The sequence below is a fragment of the Alexandromys fortis genome, unplaced genomic scaffold (assembly GCF_014885135.2).
Source record: "Alexandromys fortis isolate MF-2015 unplaced genomic scaffold, M_Fortis_MF-2015_v1.1 scaffold_151, whole genome shotgun sequence".
Lineage (NCBI taxonomy): Eukaryota > Metazoa > Chordata > Mammalia > Rodentia > Cricetidae > Alexandromys > Alexandromys fortis.
In genome coordinates, this window is record NW_026068043.1 from 503,092 (window position 1) to 522,807 (window position 19,716).

Genomic DNA, 19,716 nt, shown 5'->3' on the forward strand with positions numbered 1-19,716 from the left:
CTAGAAACCCAGAGCACAGTGCACAGCCCCCAGCCAGCTCGCAGTTTGGAAAGTCTCTCTACTAGTGAGCTCAATTGGTTTGGGCCTCTAACAGGCAGCTTGTTTGAGAGGGTTCCCCTACATAAACTGAAGGGGCAGGGCCTTAATGAGTTTTGTCAGTTTCAGGGACTTCCTGAAGTTATTGAGTTGTTTATTTCCTGAGTTTTCACAAGCTTCCCTCCAAGATGGATGGTTTTACTTCCCTTTAGAACATCCTGAGTTTTAACAGCTTGCCTCCAAGATAGGATTCCTTCTAGGGGCCCATCTTGGAGGGATGCCCATAACGATCCGGCCTTTAAACCTGTGCTTCCTGCTTTTAGTACTCCCATACCAGTGTTTTCTAGGTCAGAGGAGACTTTTCTGTTTTTGCTTTTTTAGACAGAGGAGTCTCCCTTTGTAGCCCAGGCTGGCCTGGAGCTCACCCTGTTATCCAGGCTAGCCTCAAACTCTTTACACTCCTGCCCCCTCCTCCCAGGTACTGGAATTACAGGTGAGAACCACCATGCCTGGATGAATTTCTCTCGCTCTCTTTTTTTTTTTTTTCAAGACATGGTTTTTCTGTGTACCCCTAACTGTCCTGGAACTCAGTCTGTAGACCAGGCTGGCCTCAAACTCAAGAGAGTTTCTCCCACCTCTGCCTCTCGAGTGCTGGGATTAAAAGTCTGTACCAACACTAGCTGACCAGTTTTTCTCTTTTTCTAAAAGCCTTTTGGGACATTTTAATTTATTTGTTTTTTGAGAGAGCATTATGTGTATCACAGTGCGCATGTGGAGGTCAGAGGACAACTGGGGGGCGTCCATTCTCTCTGTCCATCATGTGGACACCGTGGATTGAACTCTGGCCACCAGGCTTGGCGTCTCTATCCACTGAGCCATTTTTCTTTCTTCCCCCTTCCCCGCTTCCCCTGCTTCCTCCGCTTTGGTGATAGTTGAGGTAGTGGGGTTGAGGCGCGTGTAGCTCAGTGGTTGATCGCTTGTCTCGTGTGTGTAGCCTTAAGTTCCACCCTCAGGATTACACACACACACACACACACACACACACACACACACACACACAGAGAGAGAGAGAATTACGTCTATTGACACCCGCCATGCTGTGTCCGGATTCCTAACTGAAATGGTCATCTCTAGGGTAGGACTGCTCATGTGTCAGATAATGCTTGGGGCACACACATCTGTGGAATATATTTCAGAGATAGAGCCTCTTACCCTCAGCCTAGGGTTTATTGTTACCTATCCTAACCATTTTTCTGATGTTTGTATGAAATGTATTTTTGCAACAATAGAGATCCAGCCTCGGGGTTTATACATGCTAGGCCTGCTCCCACCATGGAGCCAAATTTCCCAGACTCCTGCTTTTTTTCCCCCTTTTTCTTGAAACAGTCTTACTTTGTAGCACAGGGTAGCCAAACTCAAGCTCCTTCCCTCCCCAAGTGTTGCGACCACAGAGCTGCACCGTCACACCCGACTTTAATGTCTGTCTGCTGCGTGAGGTCCTGCTCTGGGCGCCTGGGCCCATTTGTGAGCTAGCTTGTCCTCTTTGTCCTTCTCCGGGTGTTGGGAGCTTGGATTAATACAGTCGCATCAGTGTTGGGATGTTTAGTAGTAGAGTACTTGTCTAAAGACCCTAGTGAGGGGTCGGGAGCGGGGGCGTGGCTTAGCATTAGAGCACTTGCCTAGCCTATACAAGGCTCTGGGTTTGATCCCCAGTAGTAAACAAAACAAAACAAAACCCCCACTATATTAAAGCCACCCTCATCTATGTGTTCGGAGGATCCTAGGGTACATGCGTGCACACACACACACACACACACACACACACTGTCGGCCTTCTGCTTCCTTCCCTGCTGGGCCTTCTCTCTTCATGTCGCCTGGTTGGGGCCAACAAGGGACAGGAAGCGTGGGCCTCCTCTCCTGCACCCTCTCCTGCCTCTGTCCTGTCCCCGGGAGAAGGCTGGAATTGACTTGACCCTGTTCTGGCCTTGCTCTGGGTCAGTATGTTGCAGAAGCCGAGGAGAAGCTGCAGCGGGCACGGTTGCTGGTGGAGAATGTGAGGAAAGAGAAAGTGGACCTGTCCAATCAGCTGGAGGAGGAGAGGAGGTACGTCCCTGGCACCCGCTGAGCCCAGTGAAAAGGGGGAGGGGTAGAAGAAGGGGGTGTCAGGTGTGATACAGCATAGACCTGTCTGTAATCCTAGTACTTGGGAGCTGAAGTAGGTGGATCAGTAGTTCCAGCCTAGCCTGGGCTACCTGGGCAACCTAGCACAACAAAATAAAAAAAAAAAAAACAAACAAAAAAATGTGGTTGGGGCCGGGCGGTGGTGGCGCATGCCTTTAATCCCAGCACTTGGGAGGCAGAGGCAGGCGGATCTCCGTGAGTTCGAGGCCAGCCTGGTCTACAGAGCTATTTCCAGAACAGGAACCAAAAGCTATGGAGAAACCCTGTCTCGAAAATTTAAAAAAAAAATGTGGTTGGGAATGTAGCTCAGTTGGTAACGTGTTTGTCTAGCGTACACAAAGCCCTGGGCCAGAGTCCCAGGACCACATGAACTGGGAGCTGTGTTAGATGCCTGTAATTTTGACATTCGGAAAGTAGAAGATGGAGGATCAGTAGTTCAGGGTCCTGATCAGCTACGTAGTGAGTCTGAGACCAGCCTGGGCTACATAAGACCCTGTCTCAGAAAGAGAGCTAATATTTTTTTTTTAACAGCAAGGGCTTGGACCAGGTATGATGGTTCACATTTATAAGCCCAACACTAAGGAGACTGAGGCAGGAGGATTGCTGACAGTTTGAGGATAGCTTGGACTGTATATATAGCAGATTTCATGTCAGGTTGAGCCACATAACAAGATGTTATCTGAAGCCCTCTGAAGAGGAGCTGGAGCTTAGTGAGAGAGAGCCTGCTGAACCTGCGCAAGCCTGGCTTTCATCACTAGGCAGGAAAAGAGCCTTGGGCTCTTTTAAAAAATACTTGAATCTGGGTGGTGGTGGCGCATGCCTTTAATCCCAATAGAGGCAGGTGGATCTCTGTGAGTTAGAGACCAGCCGGGTCTACAGAGTAAATTCTAGGCTAGTCAGAGCTACACAGAGAAACTTGTCTCCAAAAAAAAAAAGTGTGTGTGTGTGTGTGTCTGTGTCTGTGTGTGTACACATGTATGAACATCGGCAAACAACCTGTGGACATTAGTTCCTTTCACTGTGAGTCCTAGGTATTGAACTCAGCTCACCAGGCTTTGCGGCAAGCACCTTTACTCACTGAGCCATCTTGCTGGCCCATACATCAATTTTTGAGATGGCCCAAAGGATAGAGCAGAAGTTCCCGCAACTCCCTGTTCCCTAGAAAAGCCCTTAACCAACGTGGAGGACATGAGCACGCTAATGCACACCCAGAGACCCACAGAAAGATACAGACTTTGCCCATCAGCCCCAACCAGAGACACAGGGCCTGTCTTCTTCCTGGGTCTTCTGCTGGGATATAGGCCTGATCCTTCCCAAAAGATAACAATTTCTGTCTGTATGGTCCTTCCTTCCCCCATGCTGGCAGCAGCCCCCAGTCTTGACACCCCCATTTGCATCTGTTTTGGGCATTCCGCCAAGTCCTGCAGTTACAGTCTCACTGGGGGGGGAATGGGGGTTTATTTATATCTGCATGAGATGGTAGTCTGGCCCACACATCTGGTTCCCATGGTGATGCGTCTCATGCCAGAAAGGAAAAAAAAAAAGTCTTTTAAAGCATCCTGAGGTGGGGGCTGGGAGATGGCTCAGTTGGTAAAGCGCCTGCTACAGAAAGGCCGGGATTCAGATCCCTAGCTATAAGACAGGCGTTGGCACACACGTCTTCAACCCCTGCATTAGCTATACAAAGACGGAGCCCCCTGGCCAGTCTGTCCAGTTTGTACCACCAGGTTCAGTGAGAGCCTCTGCCTCGAAAGGTGAGCCAGGCACCTTTGAAAAGCACGGGAGGCAGAGGCAGGCAGGTCTCTGTGAGGTCAAGGCCAAGCCTAACTAGTGAGCTTCTTCAGGTTAGGCAGGGCTACATAGTGAGGCCTTGTCTCAGACAAATCAAAACAACGACACCGAGAACCCAGCAGAACGACACGACAGAGGAGAGAGCTAGAGAATGTCCCCCTGATGGAGTCCCAGGGCCATGGCTCAGCGGGAAGAGCGCTTTCATTACAAACGTGAAGACCCGAGTTCAAATCCCCAGCACTCATGGAAAGCTGGTATAGCTGCTTATGCTTGTAACCCTGCTGTTGGAGGGATGGGCAGAGCCACGAGGGTCCTTAGGGCTTTCTGGCTGCCATTCTAGCTTCAGGTTCAGTGAGAGACTCTGTCTCAAGGGACTAAGGCAGGCAGTGGTGGAACAGAACACCCGATGCCCTCTTCTGGCCTCTGGGCACACACACACCATCAAGCCGTGGCTTCCTAAACTCAGATACATAAGCTAGGTACAAGCTCCTTTCTTTCAAAATAAGACATCGTGGGGGCTGTGTTCACCAAGGGCCTCGATGCGGGTCCCAGCATTGTGTAGCGTCGCTTTGTGGCCTTATAGGTACACCTCAGCTCAAACCAATGGTGGCATGAGCTAGTGCTGTTTCCTGCTCTGTGCTTGTTTGGCAAGTGTACAGGTGAATGTGTGTCCCCTGAAGGGAGCCCCTGACTCCCTCAGTGGGGTCCTGGGGACCGTCTACATCAGTGGAAGCCCAGAAAATGCGTGCTGGGACCTCAGCTCTCAACTTGGAGGATGAGAGTGGAGTTAGCGAATAGGAAGTCTCCTGGCCTCCCTCATCCTCTTTGCTGAGAGAGGACCACATGGAGAAGTATGCCCACTGAAGAGCCACAGTCCTGAGTTGGCATGGGTTCTTTGTTGTTTTTTATTTATGTGTTTGTTTGTTTGTTTGAGACAGTGTTTCTCTGTAGCTTTGGAACCTATTCTGGAACTAGCCCTTATAGACCAGGCTGGCCTCGAACTCACAGAGATCCGCCTGCCTCTGCTTCTCGAGTGCTGGGATTAAAGGTGTGTGCTACTACTGCCCGGCCCAGCTTTGTTTTTATTTTTCTGGAGTTTTGTTTTGTTTTTTGGATTTGTTTGTTCTGTTTTTCAATACAGGGTTTCTATGTGTAGCAGTCCTGGCAGTCCTGGAACTAGCTCTGTAGACCAGGCTGGCCTTAAATTTGCTGAGATCACCTGCCTCTGCCTCCCCAGTGCTGGGATTAAAGGTGTGCGCCACCACCGCCCAGCCCTGATTTGGTGTTTTGAGGCAAGGTCTCACTTTGTAACTCAGGCTGGCCTCTTAACTCTCAAACCTCCTGCCTTGACCTTCCAGTGCTATGCTCCACCACAGCTGGCTCAGACTATTGTCCTCTGTTTTCTGTGGACATCCTGAGAGGAAGGAGGCTTGTATTCAGTGCAGTAGGCTTCCAGAAGGTTCTTTCCCTCCTCAAATATAGGATTCAAGGTAGTTCCTGGCTATATGGGGACAGGCTCTTCTGAAGTTCAAGATTGCTTCCTGAGATCTTCTGATGTCTTCATAGCTGGCCTGATGCATATCCACTTGTCTTTGTGCGTGCACATGTGTGCATGCGTGTATGTGAGGGCGTGCATGTGTGCGCGTGTGTGTGCGCGTGTGTGTGCACATGTGTGCATGCATGAGTGTGTGTGCATGCGTGTATGTGTGTGTGCGTGTGTGCGCGTGTGTGCGTGCACATTATGTCCTTGGCTGCAAAAGCTCACCTCTGCCTCTTTTCCTGCCCACAGGAAGGTGGAGGACCTGCAGTTCCGGGTGGAAGAAGAATCCATCACCAAAGGAGACCTAGAGGTAACGGATGCTGTCCTCCTCTGCTCACTTGGCACTGTAGGACCAGTCCTTGCCATGAGAAGTGACCTTGGCATTTAGGCAGTAAGCCTAGACCTCCTTGGAGAGGCCTGGGTGACTTAGAGTCAAAGGCCCCCTCCATGGAAGAGTAGAGGAGGGGCGACCTTAGGACATCTGGTGTTAGAAATGGGCATAGCTGTGTTCCAGGAGTCCAAGGGACACCACACTGTTGGTTGAAGGTAGAGTTGGGACAGACGAGGTCGCTGACGGTCTAGGACTTTACCTAACAATATAGGAGCTGGACTCCCGGGGTCGTAGACACAGGCCTGGGTAGAAGGAGTAGTTGGGATCACAGAATTTACAGATGGGAGAACCAGAGCTCGCCTGCTGGGGCTGTGTCTCAGTTGGCGAAGTGGAGTGCTTGCCTAGCACTCAGGAGCCCTAGTTCTAGTGAAAGGAGGAGGATTGAGTTCAAGGTCATCCTCAGCTATTTGTTTATTAGTTTAAGGCTAGCCTGGGGGAAAAAAGGACCAGAGCTCAAGAAAGTAGAGACTATCCTAATGCTGTAACCAGCTAACAGGTGTGGGCACCAGAGATGGCGATTGCTGGGTTCTGGTTCGTCCTGTACCCTCTCCATTTTGCCACCTGTATTCGGACACAGCCGGATCATCCCTAACCAGTAAACACACTGTGCTGAATCAGGGACTAGGGGCCTTAAGTCCATTCAGGGACACCTAGCCCTGCCACTAAAGCCTGGGGAGACCTCTGGGGTCAGGAGGCCACCCTTGGCCACCTTTTCTGTTGTGTCTCCCGACCTTCCCTTGGAAAGGAAAAAGGTAGAACTCCTGGAGCGGCCAAGTGGGTCTGCAATGCCTCTGGCCCATCCGGCCTCTGGAAGCCACTTCCCTTTGGCAGCCCTGGGCTTCCTCCATGGCCGAAGTTCATTACAGGTCAAGTGCCCATTCCTGTAGGGCTTGTTTAAATGGAGCTGAGACGCAGTGGTCTGCATGCGTGACTAATTCCCAGGTCCCCGAAGGACCTTAGAAGGCCCAGCCATAGGTTCCAGATTGGCCAAGGCTTGGTGGCACCCTAGCTTTCTAGGGCAGCTGAGAAGGACGATTGCAAGTTCAGGGCTAGCCTGGGCTACATACCAAGTCCAAATCGGTCTGCGCTTCTTAGCAAGACCCTGTCAGGAAAACAGTAAAAAGGAGTTGGAGCTGTAACTCAGTCTGTAGAGTGCCTACTTAGCATGTGTGAGGCCTGGGTTCAAATCTCAGCATGGTAGCACGTGCCGGTAATCCTAGCATAGGGAGGTAGAGGCCGGGGAAATAGACATTACAGTCATCTTTGGCTGCATGGCAAATTCAAGGCTGGTCTGGTCTGTGTAGTCCAATCTGGTCTAAGACAGGCAGGCCGACATAGTAAGAACCTGTCTTTTAAACAACGATAAAAATTGGACATGGTGACACACACCTGTGATCCCAGGCCTCAGGAAGTAGAAGCAGGAGGTCAGGAGTTCAGGGCCAACCTCAGCTATGCTCTGGGTTTGAGGGCAACCTGGGATAAATGAATAAATGAGACCCAAGAAGGAAGAGAGGGAGAGAAAGAAGGAAGAAAGGAAGGAACGAAGGAGAAGGGGGAAAGACCAGCATCATTAGCCAGCCTGAAGCCATTAGGATTATGTTTTTGTTACAAAGGGACAGGACAGGTGGTTGTGTCTGGCTTATCTGACGGGCAGCAGCCCCCCTGCAGAGGACAGATGGGTGGGCTTGTGGGGTGCAGGGGCTGCCAGATCTGAGCCCCCTTCACCTGCTCCCATCAACAGAGGCTCAGGCAGGGAAATGCACACATCACGCCACCCTGGGCCGGCAGTTCAAGGAACTGGAGCCAGCCAGGGTGGTGCCAAGTGCTAGCAGACCCTTGGTGACCCTGGTCAGCCGGTCTGTCTGCTGCCTGTCTGTCTGGTCTCTTCTACATCTGCTCCCTGGTCCAGCCTGCCAGACATTACCACCCAGTTATCCCCTGGAGAGAATCTGGTTGGTCCCAGGACTGCCAGTGGTCTGGCGCTGGCATCAAGTAAGGGGGACAGGGCAAATGGTGTACAGCCCAGTTTAGCCAGAAGGGCTGTGGCATCCAGTTTTGATTTTTTTTTTTTTACTCTGAAGACTAAATGGTGATGATATTTGGAGCAGCCAGAGTGTGAACCGTGCTAACCTATCCATGCTGCTTTCCCCGACCCATCTTAAAAGGCAAACCCAGGGGCTTTAGAGATGGCTCAGTGGTTCAGAGCACTCGCTACACTTCCAGAGAACCCGGGGTTCGGTTCCCAGATGGCTCCCAGCCTCCTTATCACCAGCTCCAAGGGATGTAGTACTGTTTTCTGACCTCCATGGGGACCTACATGGGCACCAGGAACACACACACACACACACTTTTTTAAAATATTTTTTTGAAAAAAAATCAAAACTAGCTGGGTGGTGGCTGTACACACCTTTAATCCCAGCACTTGGGAGGCAGAGGCAGGTGGATATCTGTGAGTTGGAGGCCAGCCTGCTTCTTTAGAGTGAGATCCAGGATAACCAGGGCTACATAGAGAAACCCTGTCTCAAAAAAACACAAACAGACAGAAATGTGGCACCACAGGGATGACTCGGTGGTTAAGAGAACTTGCTATTATTGCAGAGGACCTGAATTCTGCTCCTGGCACCCACATGGTGGCTCACAACCACCTGTAACTCCAGTTCCAGGACATCTGATACCTTCTGGCCTCCAAGGGCACTGCACATACATGGTATTATACATACATGCAGGCGATATGAAAATAAATACATAAATAGAAAAAAGACTAAGTCAAAACCAAGGCCTGGGGGTTTGGCTCAGCAGTAGATAACTAACCTAGAAACCCATATTGGGGGGCCTAGGGACATTGGGGGCATGACTCAGCAGAACACCTATATAGGACCCCCTAGTTAGGGGCCCACGATGAGGAAAATCAACAGAGAGCTTGAGTTTGGACCCCTAGCACTCTCCTTAGAAACGGGCATGATGCATGTCTAACCCCGTGGCTGAGGAACTAGAGACAGGGTCCCTGGAGACAAGCTGGCTGGCCTAGCCAGTGAACTCCGGTGTCAATGAGTCCGTGCCTCCGAAAACAGGATGGAGATTGGTTAAGGTCTGGTATCCACCTCTGGTCTACACACACACACACACACACACACACACACACACACCGAAGTCAAAATTGAAAGCCTGAACCCTGTCCTAAAGAGAACACTTGATCCCCTTGGGCTAGGTCACCCCATCCTTTACTGTCCTCGTGACTAAGCTCATTATTGCTCGTTAGGCCTCCCTCTCCCCCGTCCTTTCCTGAGTGGTTGGTATTAGGTTCCAATCTTCCAGTCTCCGTGGCTGGCCACTTCTTCCTGGCATCTGAATATTATTCCTGATGTCTAAGCCCCACTCACCCCTTCAGACTTGCTGCAGGGTTGTGGGGGTAGGGGAGATGTCGCTTTAACCTGTGTTTCCCTAAGGGTGAGTTGCACCCTCCCCACTCTCCTGAGACAAACCTGGTTTCCATTCTGGTCTCCTAGGAGTACCCCAGGGTGCGTGTCCTTCCCACCTCCCCGCTGACTTGCAAAGATCCATCACGGGCCACCCGAATGCCAGCCCTGTGCCACCCAGAGAATGTCATGCTTTGTTCTCGAATGAAACGGGTGTTGTAAAGAGGGGGACAGAAGTGCCCTTGTACTTCACAGAGACCAGGCATCCTCTGTAGAGCCTGGGGAACGGGAAGGAGGGGGAGGGACGCCGGCCAAGCTAGGCTCCAGGAAGCCCAGTCCCCACCCAGGAGGTCTGCCGAGGAGAATCAAGATGGCGTGAGTTCTGTTAGGCAGGGGTCACCCCTGGTGGGTACCTGTTATCCCAGCACTAGGGAGGCTGAGGCAGAAGGATTGTAGGTTCAAGGGCATTTGGGATTACATACTCGGTTCTAAACCAAGCTGGGCTTGGTACAGTTTTCATACTTGGGAAGTGAGGGGTCAGCCTTGACAACATAGTGAGCCCCTGGCTCCAAACACCAACCAAACAAGCAGGCTAAACTACACAGCAAAGTCAAGATGACTTGGGAAACCCTGAGCTGTTGGGTTTTCCCCCTGAATACAGTCCTGGGTGTCTTGAAGTCCTGGGATCATTATTTCATCCTCTCTGAGGATGCTATAGCTAAGACTTAAAGCCGGAAGTGAAGGCAGCACCTACATGTCAATCCAGCACTTGATTGGCTGTGTAGCAAAACCCTGCTTCAAAAGACCAAAAAGAAAACAGGTGCAGTGGTGTGCACCTCTAGTCCCAGCACTCAGAAGGCAGAGGCGTGAGAGAGTCTGTGAGCTCGAGGTCTACGTAGGGCATTCAAGGCCAGCCAGAGTTGACAAGACAGGAAGGGCTGGCAAGAGGGCCCAGAAGGTAAAGGGGCTTGCTGCCCAAATGACAACCTGAGTTTGATTCCCGGGACCCACATGGTGGAAGGCAAGAACTAACTCCCACAAGTTGTTCTCAGACTGCCCTCGTGTGCACTGTGGCATGTGTACATGTGCATGCACGCACACACGCACACGCATGCACTAAATGAATAAATGTAATTAGCAAAAAAGAAAGAAAAGGCTGGGTGGTGGTGGCACACTTTTTTGATCCTGGGACTTAGAGGCAGGCGGAACACTGTGCATTTGATTGAGGCCGGCCTATAGTCTACAAAGTGGGTTCCAGGACAGCCAGGACTGTTACACAGAGAAACCCTGCCTCGGGGTGGGGAGGGAGAAGACCCTTAAAGAAGCCCACAGGCTCCCAGAGTGGCAGCAGGAAATGGCAGGATTTAAGAGTCAGAAGAGGAAATTAGGGAAGCCATTGCCACGGCATCGCCAGAGGCTGGCAAGGGATGGTTCCCACAGCCTCCTCTGTTTGAATATACTCAAGGCTATGCTACCATGAGGGGAGGGCACCCAGCCCCCCACGCACCCCACTTCTGAGATCTTCTCTCTCTTCCCCCCAAGAGATTCCGGCTCATTGATCTATTTTCACAGTCTTGTTCGCTGAAGATGACGCCTCCTCTCTTTCTCTTTCTCCTCTTTTTCTCTCTCACTCCCGTTCTTTCTTTCTCCGGCTTCCTGTTCCCCGTGCCCTCCTCCCCACACCTCTGCCTTCCTTGTCTGCCCTGCCATCCCTCTTCCCTCCCTGGGTGGAGCAGACCCAGACCCAGCTGGAGCACGCGCGCATTGGGGAGTTGGAGCAGAGCCTGCTATTGGAGAAGGCGCAGGCCGAGCGGCTGCTCAGAGAATTAGCGGATAACAGGGTAAAACGCGCCCGCCACCGCCACCCACCTGGCCGTCACCTCGGCCCCTCGATACCCCCCTTGCCTGTTATCATTTCCTCAGCCATCGTTATGGCCGCTTTCCCTTTTTAGAATTTCCTTCCGTGCTCCCCTCTGGGACGGAAGTTGAGATTTGAGTCAGGCTCACTGTGGCTCTTTGGGAAGTGGGTATTGATCCTCTGGGATTGCTCCCAAGTTCATGACTCCTTGAGCCGAGGCTTCTCTCTGAGACCTTCCCCTGAGCCTCCTTCCTGTCCATCACGACAAAGAATCCTCCTGGGAGTGATCTTAGCGGTCTCAGGTGGACACGGGCTTCCTTGTCCATGCTGCCTCGGAGGTCAGAGATAGCAATGCAGATACAGGATGCTCTAGCCCAGAGAGTCTTAGGGTGGCAGCAGAGGGCCAACCTGGAGGATCTCTGGGGCTCAAGCAGTGGGGCTTTTCGTATGTTGGGATATCCCCAAAGAATGGAACTATGTCAGTCTCCAAGTCTGAACATAGTCATAAGTGTGTCAAGGAGGCCCTGAGAAGCTGCATTTGGGACAATGGTCCCGTCAATCCTAGGGTGTGGTTCTGTGTCCCACACTCGAGACCCAGCTGGCCCTTCCACACCTGTTGTACGTGCACTGTACATGTGTCCGTACAGCTGTCCAACCCAGCTGTAGCTCTGTGGGGAGGAGTTTGACCAAACAGCAAGCATTGATCAGGAAAACTTCCTTACAGGCAGGCTTGAGGCAAGGGCCCTGTTTCTTCTTGGTGGCCATAGCGCCATGCAGGGCACGTGAGCAGCTGGAGACACATTCATATGCACACTGGCCATTGCCTGGTGATCATACGCCCTGTGTGCTTTGTGTGCCAGAATATTGCGTGCGGAGAAACTCACTAGACTGATTAGCGCCCTCTAGACAGGCTCAGCCCGACTGCAAGTCAGAGAAAGTTTCTCCAGCTGGGCAGAGTGGCACATACCTGCAATCCCAGCATTTGGAAAGCCGAGGCAGGAAGATTGCTGAGACAGGCATGCACGTATAACTTCTAGAAAGTTCTAACCTCAAACTTCTCTCATGCACTGATGGGTTCTAAGTCACCCGAGCAACAAGGCTTTGTGGTTCACCCTATCATTCGGGGTTCAGTAGGGGCCCGGAGAAAAGCCAGTACCTAGGTAGAAATAGGTACCTTCCCGTCATCTGACTCCCCTCCGTCAGGGCTTTCGCGTCCGCTATGCTCAGCCTGGGCCACTGACCCGTCTCCCTTTCTCTCACGCTAGCTCACCACAGTGGCCGAGAAGTCTCGGGTGCTGCAGTTAGAAGAGGAGCTGAGCCTGCGGCGCGGTGAAATCGAAGAGCTGCAGCAGTGTCTCCTGCAGTCGGGCCCACCACCCCAGGACCACCCTGAGGCCGCCGAGACCCTGCGGCTGCGAGAGCGACTGCTATCGGCTAGCAAGGAGCACCAGCGAGACAGCACCCTGCTCCAGGACAAGTACGAGAAGATGCTGAAGACTTACCAGGCTGAGGTGGACAAGCTCCGGGCAGCCAACGAGAAGTACGCACAGGAGGTGGCAGACCTCAAGGCCAAGGTTCAGCAGGCCACCAGCGAGAACATGGGACTCATGGACAACTGGAAATCCAAGCTGGACTCCCTGGCCTCTGATCACCAGAAGTCCCTGGAGGACCTGAAAGCCACACTGAACTCTGGCCCCGGCGCTCAGCAGAAGGAGATCGGGGAGCTGAAGGCGCTGGTGGAGGGCATCAAGATGGAACACCAGCTGGAGTTAGGCAACCTGCAAGCCAAGCACGACTTGGAGACAGCCATGCTCGGGAAGGAGAAGGAGGCCCTGCGGCAGAAACTGCAGGAGGCTCAGGAGGAGTTGGCGGGGCTGCAGCAGCACTGGAGGGCGCAACTGGAGGAGCAGGCCAGCCAGCACCGGCTGGAGCTCCAGGAGGTGCAGGACCAGTGCCGCGATGCCCAGCTGCGCGCCCAGGAGCTGGAGGGGCTGGACCTGGAGTTCCGTGGCCAGAATCGGGTCATCGAGTTCCTCAAAGAACAGATCTCCCTGGCTGAGAAGAAGATAGTGGATTACGATACGCTGCAGAGGGAGGGAGAGCGGCTGCGGGAAAAGCTTCTGGTGGCTGAGAATAAACTCCAAGCCCTCGAGTCCCTGTGCTCTGCCCAGCACAGCCATGTAGGCTGCTCTCTGCTCCTGTGGGGCTCAGATGGGGAGGGGCTGGGAAGGTGGGGCCTCTGTGTGCTGCGTGGGGAGCATTTCCCTTGTGCCCAGAGCTAGCCAAAAAGGGGCTCAAAGGGGGCCTTTTCATCTCCCTCAGAGCCATGGTGATTGTTGGGAGCAGCGTGGTCTGAGATGACCCTGTTTGGTTCTTCATAGACAGGCACGGTCTCTCTCTGCAGTGTGCCGTTCAGGGAATCGGTTGTCTGTAGCCTTTCTCCCAGGAAGAGACATTTCTCATTTATTTGTTTGTCTCAGGCTAGCCTCAAACTAAAGACTCGTCTGTGGCTGAGGATAACCCTAAGTTCCTGATCCTCTGCCTTTACCTCTCAAGAGCCATGCTTACAGATGCGAGCCACCGTATTCCACTTTGCTGATGTGTCTCTGTGTGCACGCACATGTGTGTGCACATACACATGTGTGCGTGTGTGGGGGCCAGAGGTCAACCTTGGCTGCTATCTACTTTGTTTTTGACCCGTTTACCTGGCCTGGAACACCTGAGGTAGGCTAGGCTGGCTGGCTGACCACCTAGCACCGGCAGGCCTCTGCTTCCCAGGGGTGGGATTGAAAGTGTGTGTCACCATACCCGGCTGTGCCCAGGTTTTTTTATGTGGCTTCTGGGTCCCAAACTCAAGCCCTCCTGATTTCAAGGGAAGTACTTTACCAATTGAATCATCTACCCAGATCCCCAATTTTTCTTTTTCAATCAGCTTTTTCTTCCTTGGCTCCGAGTTTCCTGTTTAATAAGCAGTGTAAGGGTGTCCCTGGAGGAGCCGGCCCTGGACGCTGCTGTGTGCATTCAGTGCCTATTTTACAACTGGAGCATCAAGACCGGGGTCCTAGGGATGACTGGAAAGATTCCCAAGGCAGATCTCAAGACAAGAGGCACTGAGTTATTGTAATAAACCTGTTTAATCGCCGGGCGATGGTGGCGCACACCTTTAATCCCAGCACTCGGGAGGCAGAGGCAGGTGGATCTCTGTGAGTTCGAGACCAGCCTGGTCTACAGAACTAGTTCCAGGACAGGCTCCAAAGACACAGAGAAGCCCTGTCTTGAAAAACAAACAAAAAAAAACCTGTTTAATCAAGGAGCTATTCACACCAGACCAATACATAATACCTGAGGAGACTGAGGTAGGAGGGTTACAAGTTTGAGGCTACAGAGTGAGTCGAAAGCCAGTTTATACAACCTAATGAATCAATGGTGAAAATGAAAAATTTAGAAGGGTTGGGGATGGGACTCAGCTGTAGAGCCCCTGCCTAGAATCCCAAGTAAGGGGCTGGGGTGTGGCTCAGTGGTAGAGCACCTGCCTAGAATCCCCAGTGAGGGTCTGGGGTGTGGCTTAGTTAGAGCTCCTGCCTAATATGGAAAAGGTTCTAAGGTCCGTCCTCTGTTCCTCACTCTCTGAAATAGTGGATCTGGGGCTGCAGGGGAATCCTTCAAGGGACATGGAAGCCAACCTGGGCTTTTCTTTTCTCAGAAGAATCCAAGTATGTCTGCGCCCTCTGCTGGCATACTGGGTCCCTGGATCCCCAAGGTTTCTTCTCCCAAGTTAAGGTGTAAGAACCGTCCTGGGTACGGTGGCAAGTGTGTCCTCTTACTGAACTCTCCTTTCAGGTGATCGAGCCCAATGACCTTTCCGAGGAGAAGATTCGCTTGAAAGAGACTGTGGAGGGTGAGTAGCCTTGGGCTTTGTGGAAAGACTGCTGGAGGCTTCCTTGGAGCTCAGTCACAAGGTCTGTCAGCAGCTCCTCACTGGGCCACCTGCTGTGTGTAGCCACCCCTCCAGGGGAGGTCGTCACAGAACCAGGGAAGGAACAGGTGTCTCAGTCTCTCATAAACCACCTTCCCACAAGCCTGTGAGGTGGCCCAGCAGGTAAAGGTACTGGCTGCCAAGCCTGAGGCGTTAAGTTCGATTCCCCAGCTGGCACATGGTTGGCAGGAGAGAATCGACTTTTGCAGGTTGCTCTCTGGCCTGCAAGTTACTCCACCTGTGAGCTGTGGCACGCGCGCATGCGCACACACATCTGCACAATACAATAAATAAGTGGAATTTGTAAACAAGAATTGAAGGACCGTCCATGTCTGGGATATACAGAGGTGGGAAACTGGAGGGTGTATGCTAGAATTGTGACTTGCGGAGTATCGGCCTCCCTGTGGTGAGCCGCTCTAACCTTGGTGACGGTTCACTCTGGAAAGTTGGGGTTCGGTACGTAAGGTGGGATTGCAGATGGCAGACGCCTCTCTGCCTACTGCTCCTCCTTGTCACTTGTTTGGTTTTTACCTTATCTTTTAAAAATTAGATGTAAACTAGCCAGGCACGGTGGCACACACTTATAATCCCAGCATTAGGGAGGCTGAGGCAAGGCTGCCATGAATTCAAGGCTAGCATGGGTTACATGTGGAGAACCTGTCTCAAAAAATAATTGTGCCAGGTAGTGGTGGCGAACACTTTTAATCCCAGCACTCGGGAGGCAGAGGCAGTTGGATCTTTGTGAGTTAGAGGCCAGCCTGGTCTATAAGAGCTAGTTCCAGGACAGGCTCCAAAGCTAAAGAGAAACCCTGTCTTGAAAAAAAAAATCTGCTTCCCATGAGATCAGATCTAGTCTGGGCTATGTATCAGGATGCTATTTCAAGAAAAGTAGGCATATGTTGCAGCTGAGGGTGTTGCTCGGTGGGGGGCTTGCCTGGCATGTGTGCAGCCCTGGTTCTGCCACCACCACCACATAAAACAGCACGGTGATGTGTGTCTGTGATCCTTCGGAAGTGGCAGCAAAAGAACGAGGAGTTCAAGGTTATCCTCAGCTGTGTCATCCATTTGAGGGCAGCCTGGGCTACGCAAAAGAGCTGGGTGATAAACAGTTGGATTTGAGAACCGTCCATATGCTCCAACACATCTTCCTGGTGGTTTGGGAAGCAATCCCGTACAGGATTGTCATAATTCTACAGCCGCCATCTTTATTTCACTAGTTCGACTCCTTTGGCTTGAGGAAGCCAAGGAGATGGAGATGCATGTTCCCTGAACCACAGGCTGTTGGGTCATCTTCCTCTGAGTGGGTGACTCAGGCGGTGAGAAGAGATCTTTGACACAAGCGTGTGGCCCCTAGGAGGGTCACCCCTTGGCCACACTAGTGACCCTTGGGTATTCATGGGTCCCTGTCTTTTCTTCCTCTTCTAGGCCTGCAGGACAAACTGAACAAGAGGGACAAAGAGGTGGCAGCCTTGACATCCCAGATGGACATGCTCAGGGCCCAAGTAAGTGGTAAGTCTCCCTCCCTAGGGCCGGATGTTGGGGCTTAGTGGAGGCTGGCTCTGTGGCTCTGAGGTCCAGCTGGGCTGGGCTGTCTCCTTGAGAGCTATACCTGGGCTCTGCTGAGCAATCACATAATGTGGAACTGAGTTCATGCCCCTAGGACCCACCAGGTCTTGTCCATGGCCTTCTTGAAGACTTGAGTCTCACAGGCCTCTTTTGTGCAGCCCCTAGTCCCCAGGAGAGGTAGGATGGACTGCAAGAAACCTGGCATGGTGCTACACACCTGTAATTCCAGCACTCAGGAGGTAGAGGCAGGAGGATCAGGACGTTCAAGGCTGCATTGAAATTTCGGGGCTAGCCTGGGCTACATAAAACAGTCTTAAAAGAAATAAAATATAAAAGAAATGAAATAAAATATAGAATCTGGGCCACAGCTTGGGAGAGGTCAGAAGTCTGGAATTCTGACTGTGGAACTCACTGGTTCAGAGTGCCCTTGGCATTGCTCCAGGAACAGCCCGCTAACTCCCGGGGCCTGGTTCCCACCCCGCTTTTCTTCCAGTCCTGGTTACATTTACCTGGCCTCACAGGCCTTGAGAAAGGTAGTTGGGCTGTGGACTCTCCCAATAGCCTCAGCTTTTCCCTTGTCTGGATAGCTGTGTGAAGACAGCCGTAGTGACCTGCCGTACATCCCCACCCCACAGAGCCAGGGATGCTGGCTTGGGTGAGCTGGGCTTTTCAGGTCACAGTCTATCACTGAAGGAACTCAGGGCAGAAACTCAAGCAGAAGCATAAAGTAGAAATCACAGGAAAGTTGCTTGCTGGCTTGGTAGATGCCTTGTGTGTTGTTAGCTTTGTGATACAGCCCAGGACCACCTGTCCAGGGAATGGTGCTGCCCGCAGTGGGCTGGACTATCTGTCTAGGGAATGAGGCTGCCCACAGTGGACTGGGCCCACTTGTATCAATTAACAATCAGAAGACTACACACTCACAGACCCACAGACCAGCCTGATAAAGAGAGTTACTCAGTTGCAATGCTCTTTTTGGTTGACTCTAGACTGTGTCCAGTTGAGGGTCTGTACTAACTTGGATGCTACCTCCCTCTTTCTTCCTCCTTTCTTCCTTTCTTTTCTTTTTTTTTTTTTAAGATTTATTTATTAATTATATGTACAGCATTCTACTTGCATGTGTCCCTGCAGGCCAGAAGAGGACACCAGATCTTATTACAGATGGTTGTGAGCCATCATGTTGTTGCTGGGAATTGAACTCAGGACCTCTGGAAGAACAGTCAGTGCCCTTAACCTCTGAGCCATCTCTCCAGCCCCCCCCTTCTTTTCTTTCCTTTCTTTTTTTTGAGGCAGAGTCTCATGTAGTCACAGCAGATCCTAAATTCCCAATGAAGCTGAGAATGGCCTTGAACTGCTAACCCTCCTTCTGCCTCCCAGGTGCTGAGGTGACCCATGTGTGCTTCCACGCCTGGTTTAAGTGGTGCTGGGGATGGACCCAGGGTGTCATGCTTGCAAGGCCTTGACTACTCTTGTTGTTGTGTGGAACAGGGTCTTTCTATCCTAGGCTGGTCTGAAACTCACTATGTAACCACTATGGCTTTGAATTCACAGTGATCCTCCTGCCTCAGCCTCACCAGTATTGGAATTATAAACCTGTGTACAATGTTTGGCACTGCCCGCATCTTAGGGTGACCACTCTGGCTAGACCAGTCATTGGTGTTTGAGATGGGGGGGCAGTCTCCTGAAACCCTGGTTTTCCCAGACTGGCCTTGAATTCCTGATCGTCCTCCTGTTTCCATCTCTGAAGTATTTGCATCATAGGCCAGTGTACCCTCCCCTCCAGTGTAGGCAGCGCTGGGATTCGAACCCAGGGCCTCTGATGTGCTGGAGCCAGCAGTCTACCCACTGAGCCACAACCCCAGTTCCCATTTGTGTCTGAAATTTCTCCTTTCTCTGTGGCTTTCCCCAGCCCTGGAGAACAAGTGCAAATCAGGAGAGAAAAAGATGGACTCTGTCCTGAAGGAGAAGAGGCGTCTGGAGGCAGAGCTGGAAGCCGTGTCTCGAAAGACCCATGATGCCTCGGGCCAGCTGGTCCACATTAGCCAAGAGTTGCTGCGGAAGGAGCGGTGAGTGGCACCGCTCAGTTTCAAAGAGGCTGCAAAGACTGTTGCTTTTCTTCCTTCTTCCTTCCTTTCTTATTAATTTGTTTTCTTACTTTTTTATGTTTTTTGGGTTTTTTTTGTTTGTTTTGTTCAGACAGGGTTTCTCTGTGTAGCCCTGGCTGTCCTGGATCTCACTCTGTAGACCAGGCTGGCCTAGAACTCACAGAAATCCACCTGTCTCTGCCTCTAGAGTGCTGGGATCAAAGGGGTGTGCCGCCGCCACCACCTGACTGTTTTTTAGATGTCTTTATTTTATGTCTGTGAGTGTTTTGCCTGCATGTATGTCTGTGTACCCCGTGGGTGCCTGATGCTCACAGAGGCCAGAAGAGGACATCAGATCCCAGGAAACTGAGGTCACAGACAGTTGTGAGCTGACATACGCGTGCTGGGAATGGAACTCGGCTCTTCTGCGGGAGTCATAGGTGCTCTAACCACTGAGTAATCTCCCCAGCCCCTCCGAGTGCCTAACTTATGAGAAAGATGAGTGCCCCCCTCACGTTGTGGTCTTGTGAATGACTCTCCACTTGTAAAATAATTAAGTTTACTCAGAACTTTCGTGTGTGTGTCTAAATGTGCACCATGTGTATACAGGTGCCTGTGGAAGCTGGGGGGAGGGAGGCTTCAGATCTGGATCTGGAGTTACAGGTGGAACTGAGAATCAAACTTAGGTCCTCTGAAAGATCAGCCAGAGTTCTAATCACGGAGCCCTTTCTCTAGCCCCAGCTTTTGTTTTTGTTTTTTTATATACGGCCTCTCTGCACACCCCAGGCCTGCCTTGAACTCCCTAATCCTCCTGCCTCAGCTCCCCATGTGTTAGGATTATAGAGGTGAGCCACTATGCCCAGCTCCTCTAATGTAA

At 51.8% G+C, this 19,716-nt stretch overlaps 1 protein-coding gene across 4 annotated transcripts in view; it reads left to right on the top strand.

Annotated features, from left to right (window-relative positions):
* Positions 1-19,716, top strand: part of Clip2 (CAP-Gly domain containing linker protein 2) — a 58,973-nt gene that overhangs the window by 33,316 nt on the left and 5,941 nt on the right. The window contains exons 7-13 of one of the 4 annotated variants that reach the window (XR_007595983.1): positions 2,036-2,139; positions 5,798-5,858; positions 11,092-11,196; positions 12,479-13,393; positions 15,054-15,111; positions 16,615-16,691; positions 18,665-18,821. Coding sequence is in view for 3 of the 4 variants with exons in the window: in XM_050166126.1 (XP_050022083.1) it covers positions 2,036-2,139; positions 5,798-5,858; positions 11,092-11,196; positions 12,479-13,393; positions 15,054-15,111; positions 16,615-16,698; positions 18,665-18,821 (1,484 nt within the window). In the remaining variant the exon portion in view is untranslated. Of the gene's footprint in view, positions 1-2,035; positions 2,140-5,797; positions 5,859-11,091; positions 11,197-12,478; positions 13,394-15,053; positions 15,112-16,614; positions 16,699-17,886; positions 17,968-18,664; positions 18,822-19,716 lie in introns of those variants that run through there. The other 3 variants (XM_050166128.1, XM_050166126.1, XM_050166127.1) reach the window with 3 other exon arrangements.